The 14187-nt window shown below is 38.9% G+C and overlaps 2 protein-coding genes across 2 annotated transcripts; both read right to left on the reverse strand.

Annotated features, from left to right (window-relative positions):
- Nucleotides 1-10418: 10418 nt before the first annotated feature.
- Nucleotides 10419-12137, reverse strand: LOC130966904 (uncharacterized). The gene is made up of 2 exons (XM_057891724.1): nucleotides 11804-12137; nucleotides 10419-11710 (listed from the first exon to the last, which is right to left on the reverse strand). Exons 1-2 carry the CDS (start codon nucleotides 12135-12137, stop codon nucleotides 10419-10421), a joined length of 1626 nt encoding a protein of 541 aa, XP_057747707.1.
- A 9-nt stretch (nucleotides 12138-12146) lies between these two features.
- On the reverse strand, nucleotides 12147-13200 carry LOC130966905 (uncharacterized). The gene is made up of 2 exons (XM_057891725.1): nucleotides 12620-13200; nucleotides 12147-12543 (listed from the first exon to the last, which is right to left on the reverse strand). Exons 1-2 carry the CDS (start codon nucleotides 13198-13200, stop codon nucleotides 12147-12149), a joined length of 978 nt encoding a protein of 325 aa, XP_057747708.1.
- Between the last annotated feature and the right edge of the window lie 987 nt (nucleotides 13201-14187).

Raw genomic sequence — 14187 nt, forward strand, 5'->3', positions numbered from 1 at the left:
ATTCAATTTTTGAGGTGGAAAGAACTTTGCCAATAAGGCATTGACTAGCTTTTCCCAAGAGTCCAGGCTTTCTTTAGGTTGAGAGTCCAACCATATTCTAGCTCTGTCTCTTACAGCAAAAGGGAATAGCATCAGTCTGTAGACCTCAGGGTCAACCCCATTAGTCTTGACTGTGTCACAGATTTGCAAGAATTCAGCTAAAAACTGATGAGGATCTTCCAATGGAAGTCCATGGAACTTGCAATTCTGTTGCATTAGAGAAACTAATTGAGGCTTAAGCTCAAAGTTGTTTGCTCCAATGGCAGGGATAGAGATGCTTCTCCCATAGAAGTCGGAAGTAGGTGCAGTAAAGTCACCCAGCACCTTCCTTGCATTGTTGGCATTGTTGTTATTTTTGGCTGCCATGGGTTCTTCTTCTTTAAAGATTTCTGTTAGGTCCTCTACAGAGAGTTGTGCCTTAGCTTCTCTTAGCTTTCGCTTCAAGGTCCTTTTAGGTTCAGGGTCAGCTTCAACAAGAATGCCTTTGTCTTTGTTCCTGCTCATATGAAAGAGAAGAGAACAGAAAATATGGAATCCTCTATGTCACAGTATAGAGATTCCTTGAGGTGTCAGAAGAACAGAATAGTAGAAGGAAGAAGTAGAGAATTCGAACTTAATCAGATAGAGTTCGAATTGTGCATTGAGGAGGAGTGGTACTCCATAAACAGAAGGATGTGAGAAGAGGGGAAGAGAATTTTCGAAAATTAATTAAAAAGATTTTAAAAACATTTTGAAAAATTGATTGATAATTTTCGAAAACTCAAAGTGGAAAAGAAATCAAGTGATTTTTGAAAAAGATTTTGAATTTAGAAATCAAAAAGATATGATTGAAAAGATATGATTTGAAAACAATTTTTAAAAAGATTTGATTTTAAAAATTAATGACTTGCCTAACAAGAAAAGATATGATTCAAACATTAAACCTTTCTCAACAGAAAAGGCAACATACTTAAAATGTTCAATCAAATCATTAATTGTTAGTAAGTATCTTTGAAAAAGGAAAGAAATTGATTTTGAAAACATTTGATTGAAAAGATATGATTTGAAAAAGATTTGATTTTGAAAAACTTTGAAAACTTGAGAAAAAATTGATTTTGAAAACAAAATCCTCCCCCTTGTGCCATCCTGGCGTTAAACGCCCAGAATGGTGCACATTCTGGCGTTTAACGCCCAATGCACTACCTTTTTGGGCGTTAAACGCCCAACCAGGTACCCTGGCTGGCGTTTAAACGCCTGTCTGTCTTCTTCACTGGGCATTTTTGAATGCCCAGCTTTTTCTGTATAATTCCTCTGCAGTATGTTCTGAATCTTTAATTCTCTGTATTATTGACTTGAAAAGACACAAATTAAAAATATTTTTGGATTTTTAATAATGAGGAATAATCAAAATGCAACTAAAATCAAATAACAATGCATGCAAGACACCAAACTTAGCAGTTTGTATACTATTGACACTAACAAAATGAGAATGAACATAAGAAATAACAAAACACTCAAGTCAATAGAATTCAAAGATCAAAACAAGGAAATCATCAAGAACAACTTGAAGATAAATGAAGACACATGCATAAATTTGAAAAATGCAAGAAGAACAGAAACATGCAATTGATACCAAACTTAAAATGAGACACTAGACTTAAACAAGAAATATTTTTTTTTTGTTTTTATGATTTTGTAATTTTTTTGGATTTTTCGAAAATTAAGTGGAAGAAGAAAATAAAGGTATCAAAATTCTTAATGAGAATTCCAGGAATCATGCAATGTTAGTCTAAAGCTTTAGTCTAAAGGAATTAGACATAGCTAGCTAAGCTTCAGCAGGACATTGCATTCAAGAGCTAAATTGATGATGATCAATCAGCTTTGGTGATGATAAGAACATCACCTTGAAACACTAGAATTCATTCTTAAGAACTCTGAAGAAAAATAATACCTAATCTAAGCAACAAGATGAACCGTCAGTTGTTCATACACAAACAATCCCCAGCAACGGCGCCAAAAACTTGGTGCGCGAAATTGTGATTCACTACACAACTTTGCACAACTAACCAGCAAGTGCACTGGGTCGTCCAAGTAATACCTTACGCGAGTAAGGGTCGATCCCACGGAGATTGTTGGTATGAAGCAAGCTATGGTCACCTTGTAGATCTCAGTCAGGCAGACTCAAATGGGTATAGATGATGAATAAAACATAAAGATAAAGATAGAGATACTTATGTATATCATTGGTGAGAGCTTCAGATAAGCGTATGAAGATGCCTTCCCTTCCGTCTCTCTGCTTTCCTACTGTCTTCATCCAATCCTTCTTACTCCTTTCCATGGCAAGCTTATGCAAGGGTTTCACCGTTGTCAGTGGCTACCTCCCATCCTCTCAGTGAAAATGTTCCTATGCTCTGTCATAGCATATGGCTAATCAGCTGTCGGTTCTCGGTCAGGCCGGAATAGAATCCAGCGATTCTTTTGCGTCTGTCACTAACGCCCCGCCTGCTAGGAGTTTGAAGCACGTCACAGTCATTCAATCATTGAATCCTACTCAGAATACCACAGACAAGGTTAGACCTTCCGGATTCTCTTGAATGCCGCCATCAGTTCTCGCCTATACCACGAAGATTCCGGTTAAAGAATCCAAGAGATAAACACTAGAGCCTCGTATGCTTGTAGAACAAGAGTGGTTGTCAGTCACTTTGTTCATGAGTGAGAATGATGATGAGTGTCACGGATCATCACATTCATCAAGTTGAAGAACAAGTGATATCTTGGACAAAGAACAAGCGAAATTGAATAGAAGAACAATAGTAATTGCATTAATACTCGAGGTACAGCAGAGCTCCACACCTTAATCTATGGTGTGTAGAAACTCCACCGTTGAAAATACATAAGAACAAGGTCTAGGCATGGCCGAATGGCCAGCCCCCAAATGATCTAAGAACTAGATGTCCAAAGATGATCTAGAGATCTAAAGTGATCAAAAAGATGAAAATACAATAGTAAAAGGTCCTACTTATAGAAAACTAGTAGCCTAAGGTTTACAAAGATGAGTAAATGTCATAGAAATCCACTTCCGGGCCCACTTGGTATGTTCTCGGGCTAAGCAATGAAGCATTTTCGTGTAGAGACTCTCCTTGGAGTTAAACGCCAGCTTTTATGCCAGTTTGGGCGTTTAACTCCCATTTTGGTGCCAGTTCCGGCGTTTAACGCTGGGAATTCTGAGGGTGACTTTGAACGCCGGTTTGGGCCATCAAATCTTGGGCAAAGTATGGATTATCATATATTGCTGGAAAGCCCAGGATGTCTACTTTCCAACGCCGTTGAGAGCGCGCCAATTGGGCTTCTGTAGCTCCAGAAAATCTACTTTGAGTGCAGGGAGGTCAGAATCCAACAGCATCTGCAGTCCTTTTCTGTCTCTGAATCAGATTTTTGCTCAGATCCCTCAATTTCAGCCAGAAAATACCTGAAATCAAAGAAAAACACACAAACTCATAGTAAAGTCCAGAAAAGTGAATTTTAGCTAAAAACTAATAAAAATATACTAAAAACTCAACTAAAACTACTAAAAACATACTAAAAACAATGCCAAAAAGCGTATAAATTATCTTCTCATCACCCCCACAAGTAATAGTTGTGGAAGTAGCATAGTGAGTCCCACTGCGGAGGCAAATAACTTTAAGTTGAAACCTCAACTCATCTCTTTGGTGTAACAAAATTGTCAATTCAGTGGAAGTCCTCAGAAACATCCTAATTTGCTTATCTCTAACTTCCTACAAATATGTGATACCGTCAAATCCAATGGTATTGCTGATAAAGCATATCGCCTGATGTTGTTCCCATTCTCTGTAGGGGACTAAGCCAAGCAGTGACTTGAAACTCAACCAAAAAAGAGCATTGCAACATGTGATAGTTTGGTCAATAAGTTCTTAACTAAATTTTTTCCATCACAGAGGTTGGCAAAGTTGAGACATGATATCCAAACTTTTACTCAGAAAGATGGAGAACATCTCTATGAAGTTTGAAAAAGGTACAAAAAGATGCTAAGAAAATGTCCTCAAAATATATTTTGTGATTGGGTGCAACCCCAAATTTTTTATAATGGACTCACTCATGCTTCTAGAACCTTATTGGATTTCTTAGCTGGAGGATCCATGCATATGAAGACTACTGAAGAGGCCTTGGAATTAATTGAGATTATGACTAACAATCAGTATTTGTATTCTTCTGAAAGAGCCATGAAGAGAGGTGTAATGGAACTTGATACGATTCGATGCAGTTGCTGAGTTGTGATTTTACAAAACTCTGCATCAGTAATCACTGGGAATTCCATATATGAAATTGCTAACATTAAAAGGATTTTGGATACAAATTTTAGAATTAAGGATTTAGTTGGGTACCTTAAGTATTTCATAGGAATTGAGGTTGCTCATTCTACTAAGGGTATTTCTTTATCACAACATAAATATATTTGGATTTGTTGGATGATTCTAGTCTTTTGGGGGGCAAAACCGGCCTCAGGGCCAATGGATAGTGCTATTCGTTTATATCAGGATGATGGTCCATTGTTCGCTGACCCTTTTCTTTATCAGCGTCTTGTTGGGCGTCCTCTCTACCCCACCACTACTCGACTAGATATTACCTATGCTACTCAGCAACTAAGCCAATTTATGGCTTCACCAACTCAAAACCATTACAATGCTACCCTCCGTGTTCTTCAGTACTTAAAAGGAAGTCCAGGAAAAGGTCTTTTATTCTCAAGGAATTCTATAATTCAACTGAAAGGATTGGTGACTCTGATTAGATTGGATGTCCAGATAGTTGCCACTCTCTCATCGGCTATTGTTTCTTTTTAGGAGACTCTTTGATTAGTTGAAAAAGCAAAAATCAAACTACTGTGACTCGTTCATCTACCGAGGTTAAATATCGTGCTTTGGCAAGTACCACTTGTGAATTTCAATGAATCTTTAACTTGTTGGGCGTTCTTCAAATCACTTGTGACCGACCACTTGTTCTTTATTGTGACAACCAAAGCGCTCTTTACATCGCGGCCAATCCCATTTATCATGAGTGAACTAAATATTTGGAGGTTGATTGTCATGTTGTGCACTAAAAGGTACAAACTGGTGTCCTTAAACTTCTTTCTATCACTTCTTTTAAAAAGTTGGCTGATATTTTGACTAAGTCACTATCTCCACAATCCACACCCATTTCATCTCAATTTACCTAAGTTGGGAATTTTAAACACCTTTCATCCTCCAACTTGGGAGAGCACATCAGAGCACAAGCATAAATCAACCCAAAACAAGTCAAAAACAAATGATCAGTCCACTCAAAAGAACAAAGCTCAAGCAACTAAATGACAATTCATACATTTTATTACTTTTCTGTTAGTTACATTTCATATCATCTTCTAGAATAAGGTAGTTTGATAAGTCACCAAATTTGTTAGCATATGAATAATTTTTTTGTAGATTTGGAAGATTTCATGATGATTCACTGAGATGTACATGTGATAATGTCGGAGCGCATATATATATATATATATATATATATATATATATATATATATATTGTACAAACTTATTCAAATGATAAGTAAAAAATATACAATCAATTTTGCTTCAGCTTCTTCTTCCTTATTTTTATTCTTCATCCTCTGTTTTATTAGAGGCAGTGGCAATAGTGGTTGTGGTGGTGGCGACAGTAGCAGTGACCATGGTGGTAGCTAAGGTGAAAAAATATTGAAGTTGTCATAATTGAACCGATAATTGAATTGGTTAAATTACTGATTTATTGGTTTATTGATTCAACCAATAAGTCATTGATTGAATTAGTTGACTCAATTTTATGTAAATAAAAAATATAAAATAGCCACAAATTTAAAATTAAAATTTAAAATAAATATATTAAAATTTTATTATTTTATATTAGTAAATATATGTATTTCAAATTTTATTTTTAAATTTTTAATTTTTTTTATGTAAGATCGAATTAACTGGTTTAATCAATGACTTACTGATTAAACTAATAAACTAATAAATTAATAATTTGACTGATTTGATTATTAATTTAGTTCTCATAGTTATATTAGTAGTGGTGAAATGCTAAAGATTGAAATGATGGTGGTAGTTAAGGACTGGGTTTGGAGATTGAAATGTGATAAATTCTGTTTGAGTTAATTTAAAAAATTCTAATAATTTTTTTATAGTTTTAGTAGTTTTGTACTCACCTTATCTTTAATTAATATAGAGTTAGTTTTATTTTTTTGAGTAAATTTATTAATATTTTAAATATTTACAAGTAAAAAATATTTTTTTTAAATTACCATTACCCATTGGATAATTAGCCCTGAATAAATTTCATGTGTAATTATTTCACTTTACTTTGATTTCTCTCTGATTTTTTATAGTAGTGATTTTTTTTTTCATTTTTGTGCTCCTCATCACGATTTAATGCTAGAAAATGGATGTGTGTATGCAAAATTAATTAAGGGCCGAAAGATTCGTTAAGGGCTTGTGGGTTGGGCCAACTGGGCTTATGCATCCTTCAATGAGATATACATGTGATAATGATTCTTTCTTTCCACCAAGTATTTTAGGACTAAAAAAGAAATTTACTTGGATTATTTTAAAAGTTACCTCATTAATTTAATTAAAAAGGTATTAAAAATTTAAATTCAATTTTATATATACAATAATTTATTAAGCAATGATAAATTTTTAAATAGAGTTTAATAAATAACAAACTAATTTTTGACCGACTAAATTAAAAAAAATACTGTGCAAAATAAATCATCAATATTAAGGACTTGTTTGGATGAACTTTTAAAAAAAGATTTTTTTTCGAGTTACCTTTTTTTAAAAGATCTTATGGAAAAGTAAAAATAATTTTATGTTTGGGTATCTCATGCAAAAAGATTTTTTTACCTATCAATTATATTTGGATATAATAATATAAAAATACTTTTTTTAGTTATTTATTATATAAAAAACATCTTTTTTTAAGAAAAAAAGATCTTTAAAAAAGAAATGTAAATTATAACTTCTCAAAAAATATGTTTTTTTTTTTATTTTTCTATTACTTTTATTTTTACTATTTGAAATTTGTTAAACACGCTAAAAATAAAAAATATTTTTTTATCAAAATAATAGCGCCTAAATAAGCACTAACTATTTAAGTGTGCTTGGCTAAGGACTTAAGGTGCACTAACTATTCCCATAATACGCACCAATTTGATTTGATCTTAAAATACGCACGCCCAATTCGTGTATATCACTCGCGAAATGGAGTTTCCCTTAAACTCACGTGTGACTCCCACGAAATGGCGCAGGGGCAGCAGGTTGCTTCATCTCCTTTCTGCCATCAACGAAGTGGAGCCAACTCATTGACGGCGCACACGAGGTGGTGCACCTCAGGGGCAGTGCATGCGAAATGGACCAACCAGCTGGCGGCGCCAACGAAATGGAGAACCTCGTGCGTGGTGCCCACGAAATGGAGGTCAAAGTACATGCTGCAGAAACCGTACTTCACATGTATTGGCTATGTTGGGAGGCAGGAAACACTTGGAAAGGAGTGCCAAGACTATTATAAAAGGGTTGGGGGAGGGGACCTTATGCACGGTTGAATTGAAGGGAACATATGGTTAAGAAAAAAAATTGTGGGTGGTGGTAAAAGGAAGGTAGTAAAAGCTGGTAGTGTTGGAAAAAAAAATTTAATATGAGTGGGGGAGGAGTTAACGCAGAGGAGAACTTGAACCGGTTGGACGAACATCATATAGCGGCACATTTATTCCATAAGGTTAGTTTACGTTATTAAGCTGATAGTTGTCGTTAGCGATTATTAGACATAATTTTATCCACGTTTAAAAGTTTTTGTAGAATATTTTGATTAATTGTATTTCTTGCTACCTTCCATTGCAACCGACACGTGTCCTTACTCTTCATGGCATGCTCGTCGATGTTTTCATGGTAGATCCTACGGATCCAAGCATGGAAATTAGGCGGCAGAGGCTTGAGCCTTATCTGAGACGCACGGGATTTTACCACGCCTCTTTGATCAAGCGCTTCGAGTACGACAATCCACTGATTAGTGCCTTCATTGAACGATGGCGATCGGAGACACACACTTTCCACCTCCCTTGGGGCGAGTGTACGATAACCCTGAAGGATGTAGCAATGCAGTTAGGATTACCTGTTGATGGTCAGCCTGTTAGTGGTACTTTGAGGTCATGGAGCAAGTTTTACCAAAGAGATATTTGGGAATGGTGTCATGAACTTCTAGGTGAGGTTCCCCTTTACCACGTAGGGACAACAAAGTTCAACATAAAGCTGAAGTGGCTCAGAAGTCGTCTTCAGCAGATGCCGCTTGACCTAGAAGATAATAGCCTCATGCAGTACGCACGTTGTTACTTACTTTACTTGTTGGGAGGAGTGCTTCTTCCAGACAAGGCCAACAACACGGTGCATGTTCGATATCTGCCGTTATTGGCTGACTATGATGCCATCTCCACCTACAGTTGGGGGAGCGCCGTCCTCTGTTGGTTATATCGTGCTATGTGCTTAGCAACAGATCCCAGTGTAGAGGGTATGGCTGGTTGTCATACGTTGCTCGTGTTGTGGATATACTACAGATTACCTTTCTTGGCACCGAATGTCACGATAGCGTATAGTTTTCCTTTAGCCACGAGGTGTGGTATATGTCTTCCCAATTTGTGACTTCTATCAAATATCCTTTGCTATTGGAAATAATTTTTTTTTAATTTTTTTCCTTGTCGAGCAGGTGGGCAGGCAAGAAAGGACAAAATGACTATGCTGAGTAGCGCTTATTGAGGCACCGTCTAAGGTTGGACAATCTGCAGGTGGATGAGGTTGGTGCTGGTTGTTATTAATGTGTTACCAACAACTGTGTATATGCCTTTAGTGACTCGGTTTCTTTTATGTGTAGTTTGTTTGGCAACCGTACATGGACCCCCGGATTCTCTCTAGAGTTCCTGCTGAATTCCTCGGCCACCCACATGGAGACTTTTATAAGGCCGTTGTTCCTCTCATATTTTTCAAGTGGATTGAGATCCTAAATGTTGACCGAGTGTTACGTCAATTTGGGGGAAAGCAAGGACCTCCAAACCCTCCGCTTAATATTGATACCTTCCATCGACAGTCGGCCCGCAATGATGACGGATGGTGGCCGGTGAGACTATCTGAGTGGTTTGAGGTTTGGGGAAACCGGCGAAGTGATGCATACAGGCTGCGCATTGATCGTGCAGATACATTGCGTCCCAGTCAAGATTACTTTAGGTGGTACTGTGACAGAACAAGGAGGTTTTTGTCTGCCCCTGATGCATTCCATGATCCGAGGCAGGAAGTTGTCCCCGCAGACGCACCGGAAGAGTATGGAAGAGGCCCCGTGGTTAATTTGCCGCCGGTTCCACGAGACCATCGTCGTCGCCGTCCTCGCAGATGTAGAGTTGAAGAAGATGCTGACCGTGGGGAGGATAGGCCCGATTTACCAATGGAAGACCGCCCAGGATCTGAGCCAGACATGAGTTACCATGCTCCACCACAGCCTCCTCCAGTTGCAGGGGACTACTACTACCCGCAGCCTTTTGTTCAGCCAGCGCCTACCCAACCATCTTCGATTCAGCACTTTATGACATATCAGAGTAGCTACGAGGTTGGCGGTTCATCACAGGGAGGTACACAGGACTTAATTGATTCTATGGACAGAGTTGGGTGGACAAATTTCTCTTCTTTTTTCGACGGTTTGGACTATTTCATTCCTCAGCAAGCATCCCCACATACACCAACAGATCTTGCACTCGCGTTGCCCCGATCCGACACTGAGACTTAGCCTACGCCTGCGGGGAGGAGTTCTACCTCCATCTGTGACACAGCTGGCTCTGCACTCCGTCCCTACGACGCTATGCAAATGCAGGGTCGACGTCTTTCTTACACTAGGGCTGATGAAAGCGTGAACGAGGACGAGGGAAATCATGGTTGTCCCCGCTGGATCACTCGAGCTCCTCCGTGTGGCATAGAAGGCAGACTTGGGCACGAGCACCATTAGCCTTCTTTCAGTTGTCATCTATTATAGGTTTTATCGTTTAGTTATCTTGTTACCGATCGATGTTATATGTTTTACCGTTTAGTTATCATGATGTACTCGTACCATTATGTATTGTTCTATATGTTTGTGTTATGTATTGGTTTGTTTTCGTCAATCATGTATTTTTTTTTTAACGATCGTACTGCATTTTATTATCATATTAGTTTGTTTGCATAAACAACACAGGCAAACCGAACTTAACATAACAAAAATAAACAACCTGGATTCCTTAATACAATAAAAGTCATATAACTGGAAAAAAAAGAAATACAATACACCAAGATGGTGGCATTCTAGGTTGTATTAGCGTTGGGACAATGTCGCCTTGTATGTCCTGTTTGCCTGCAAAGGCCACACCGCTTACCGAGTCCCGGCTCAACCTCGTCCATCTCATTCCGGATCCTCGTAGTCACCGGACGTCCTTCAAGTATGCGTCGTAAGAGGGGGTTGGGACGGACACGTGGGCCTTCATAAGGGGGCCATATATCCTCATCCGGCATTGGCTGGAACTCCATCTCATAAACCCGAAAGACGCTCTCGACGCGATAAACCAAATCAACATACTGTTGCCACTCTAGTCTCGCGTAGGCGCAAGCGGCTATAGCATGAGCACATGGGTAGTGTAACACCTGGAAGTAACCATAGTCACATCTACGAAACTGAAGGTTAACCCTAAACCGAGACTGCACCCCTGCAACAGCTATCTCATCTACTGTGAATACGGTTGTGGCTCTATCGAACGACGTCACTAACATCTGAGATATTCCCTCACGGTTCGCTAATATGGCTTTCTGCAGGAACTGTGAGAACACCTGACCACTTGCAATCTGCGCTTGTGCTTGCCGACCCTTGATGATGAATAACTCATTTAGGCGATGGTAGGTAGACTTCACAATTGCACAGACTGGTAGATTTCTAGTGCCCTTCAGGACGGAGTTGATACACTCAGAAAGATTGGTCGTCATGTGACCATATCGTCGGCCCTCATCAAGGTGCTGCAGCCATTTAGGTGGCTCTAACCCTCGTATCCAACCCATCATCTGCAGCGATACTATGGGATCCTCGCTGCTAATTAACTCAAGATAGTACTGCGCCTGCTCTTGCGTCTTCGAATAAGCGGCATTAACCAGGTGTCTTTTGGCCTCCTTACTCTTGAAACTTGTTGCGAAGTTGGAGGCAATATGTTGTACACAGTAAGCATTGTGATCCCAACCACATCCTTCACGCTCCAATGCGGCCTTTATTGCAGCATGCCTGTCGGAGATAAGAAGCACTCCTGGCCTAGTCGCTACATGTCTCCTCAAATTAGTCAGGAAGAAGTACCATGAATCTGTGTTCTCTCTTTCTACGAGGGCAAAAGCGACGGGCAGAATGTTATTGTTTCCATCCTGTGCTATGCCCATGAGAAGGGTGCCAGCGTACTTACCGTATAGGTGTGTTCCGTCTACTGACACCAGCGGCTTGCAATGCCTAAACGCTTGAACACACGATGGGAACGACCAGAAGACCTGGTGAAACATGACACTATCACAGTCAAGGGTGTTTCCGACATAGTACGGAACCGTTTGGAGGTCAACAATTGTCCCTGTTGTGAAATTGGTTTACTTGGTCAAAGTTGTTAAGGAGTAAATGGACAACAAAGAGCAAAGACCATACGGAAGTAAAACGCAAGGAATACCTGGGACAAAAGCTTGCAGCGCATTGAAGTATCTGCGTAGCTGGTCATACGAATCGTCCCAATCACCATAGATTCTTGCGATTGCCTTCTGCTTCGCGTGCCAAACTTTCTTGTAAGACACCTTGTACCTGTATGCTGACTCTACCGATCCTTGCAATACCTTTACACAGATAGTCGCATCAGCATGCACCATGGGGAATATGTGCTGGCAGATCACATTGCTATCTAGTTGAGCGTGGTCTTGAGACATCGAACTTGCCAAGAAACTATGAGGCCCTTCATATTTTTGAATTTTCCAAAATCTGGAAGACCTTGTCTTCGCAACCCGTACCATCCAACGACATTAATCACCGAACTGCTTGCATCGACATACATACCTCATTTGGTCTGACTCTACGACCTTATACTCTGCACTCCTACGAATGTTGTAGTTTTTCACTGCCAGCATCGCTGTTTCCCGGTTCAGAAACCTTAACCCAATCTCGAGCTCCATCTCGCCTGAGAGAGGGTAGCTACTAGGTCTGTCTTCTGCATTACTCGAATGCATTGCTCCAAGATTTAGGGACAGGTAGTGTGCAGGTGTACTGGAGGATACACCTCCACCTACCGGTTCGACAGGTGTTGGAGGAACAGAGTCGCTATGCAGAGGTTGCGTTTCCGGAACGACTTCTGCCTCATCACCACTGAATTCTTCAATTTCATTCTCGTCAGAACTTTCAGGGATGCCAACATCGGGATGCCTATCGAACCCATGTAAGGTTGAAGTGGAGGGGATGCGCTTCACGAAGATTTGCATTCTGTTCCCGCACAACAAACGCATTGAAGCTTGGACTACGGGCCCTACTTGTATCCGGACCCGTTACAAAATCAGTCACTCCCAGATTTCTCACACCATCCACATTATTGGAACTGGACGAGCTTCCGCCAATATCCTGAATATTCAGACAAAGCTCCAACGAATATATGGTACCTATGCAGCGATGATAAGAGAACATCATCGACACCTGCTGATCAGATTTTATCTGCATTTTTTGATACGCAAACGAGTTGGCCACTGCCACCGGCATCCTGTAAGTCAACTTCGTGATTTCTTTTTTCCCAACCATTCCGGTTTGAACCAGAATTAGATTCTTCAGATCCTGTAACGATGTCTGTGGTGGAATCATTATCCATAATGGATCGTCGCAAACGAATGTAATACCTTCTGTTGTATGAGAAATTTCTCCATTGGAATATATAATTAAATACACGTTCTCCGAAACCATACACAAAACAACCCAATCTGAATACCCAAAAAAAATTTTAAGAAAGAAAGAAGCTTGTGAACTTGAGAAAGAATGTTGGAGAGTTGCAAGAGAGTGGATACAGAATGGCTTCTTCTGTGGTTGATCCAGCATCGTTTATATAGGCAAACCACAATCTCATTTCATGGCCCGTGCACAAGAAGTAGCCCAACTCGCGTCCGCTGCAATTGAGTTGGGGCCAACTCGTGGCCGCCGACCCAGATGTGCCCCCATTTCGTAGGTGATAGGCACTAATTGGGATCTACCATTTTGTGGCCGCCGCTATTGAGTTGGAACCTGCTGCTGCTTTTTCAATTTCACGGGCGCTCCACCAAAAATGGAGTTGAAACCCATTTCGTGGGCGGCGGCCAAGACATGGGCATGCGTATTTCAGTAACGTTTTCTTGCCGTGCGTATTCTGGGAATTAAAATTTTTCCATACTTAATTATATAAAAAAGCCCATATTTACCCCAATGAGATATACATGTGATAATGATTCTTTCTTTCTACCAAGTATTTCACGACTAAAAAAGAAATTCACTTGGATTATTTTAAAAGTTAGCTCATTAATTTAATTAAATAGGTATTAAAAATTTAAATTTAATTTTATATATACAATAATTTATTAAATAATGATAAATTTTTAAATAGAGTTTAATAAATAACAAAAAAAATTTTGACCGACTAAATTAAAAAAAATATTGTGCAAAATAAATCATCAATATTAAAGACTTATTTAAGTAAACTTTAAAAAAAAAATTTTCGAGTTAAAAATAAGTACTAAGTACTTAAGTGTGCTTGGCTAAGTAGGAATTAAGGTGCATATTGACCCCACAAAAAATAGGATAAGGATGCAATGATGCAAGTTGCTAAATGTTATTGAAATATTATTATGTATATTTTAAAATAATATAATATTGTATTAATTACTTTTTTTTCCTTTTATGGATTATGATAATGTTTCCGTACGAAGACTACTGAGCAATACAAAATGATATTTTGAATTATGAGAGGTACCTCTTTCATTAGCAAAAATGTTCTGCGATGCTAATGGAATGACGAAAGGATTGCAAATTCTCAAAAAGATTTTATAATTTTCA

The sequence above is a fragment of the Arachis stenosperma genome, chromosome 3 (assembly GCF_014773155.1).
Source record: "Arachis stenosperma cultivar V10309 chromosome 3, arast.V10309.gnm1.PFL2, whole genome shotgun sequence".
Lineage (NCBI taxonomy): Eukaryota > Viridiplantae > Streptophyta > Magnoliopsida > Fabales > Fabaceae > Arachis > Arachis stenosperma.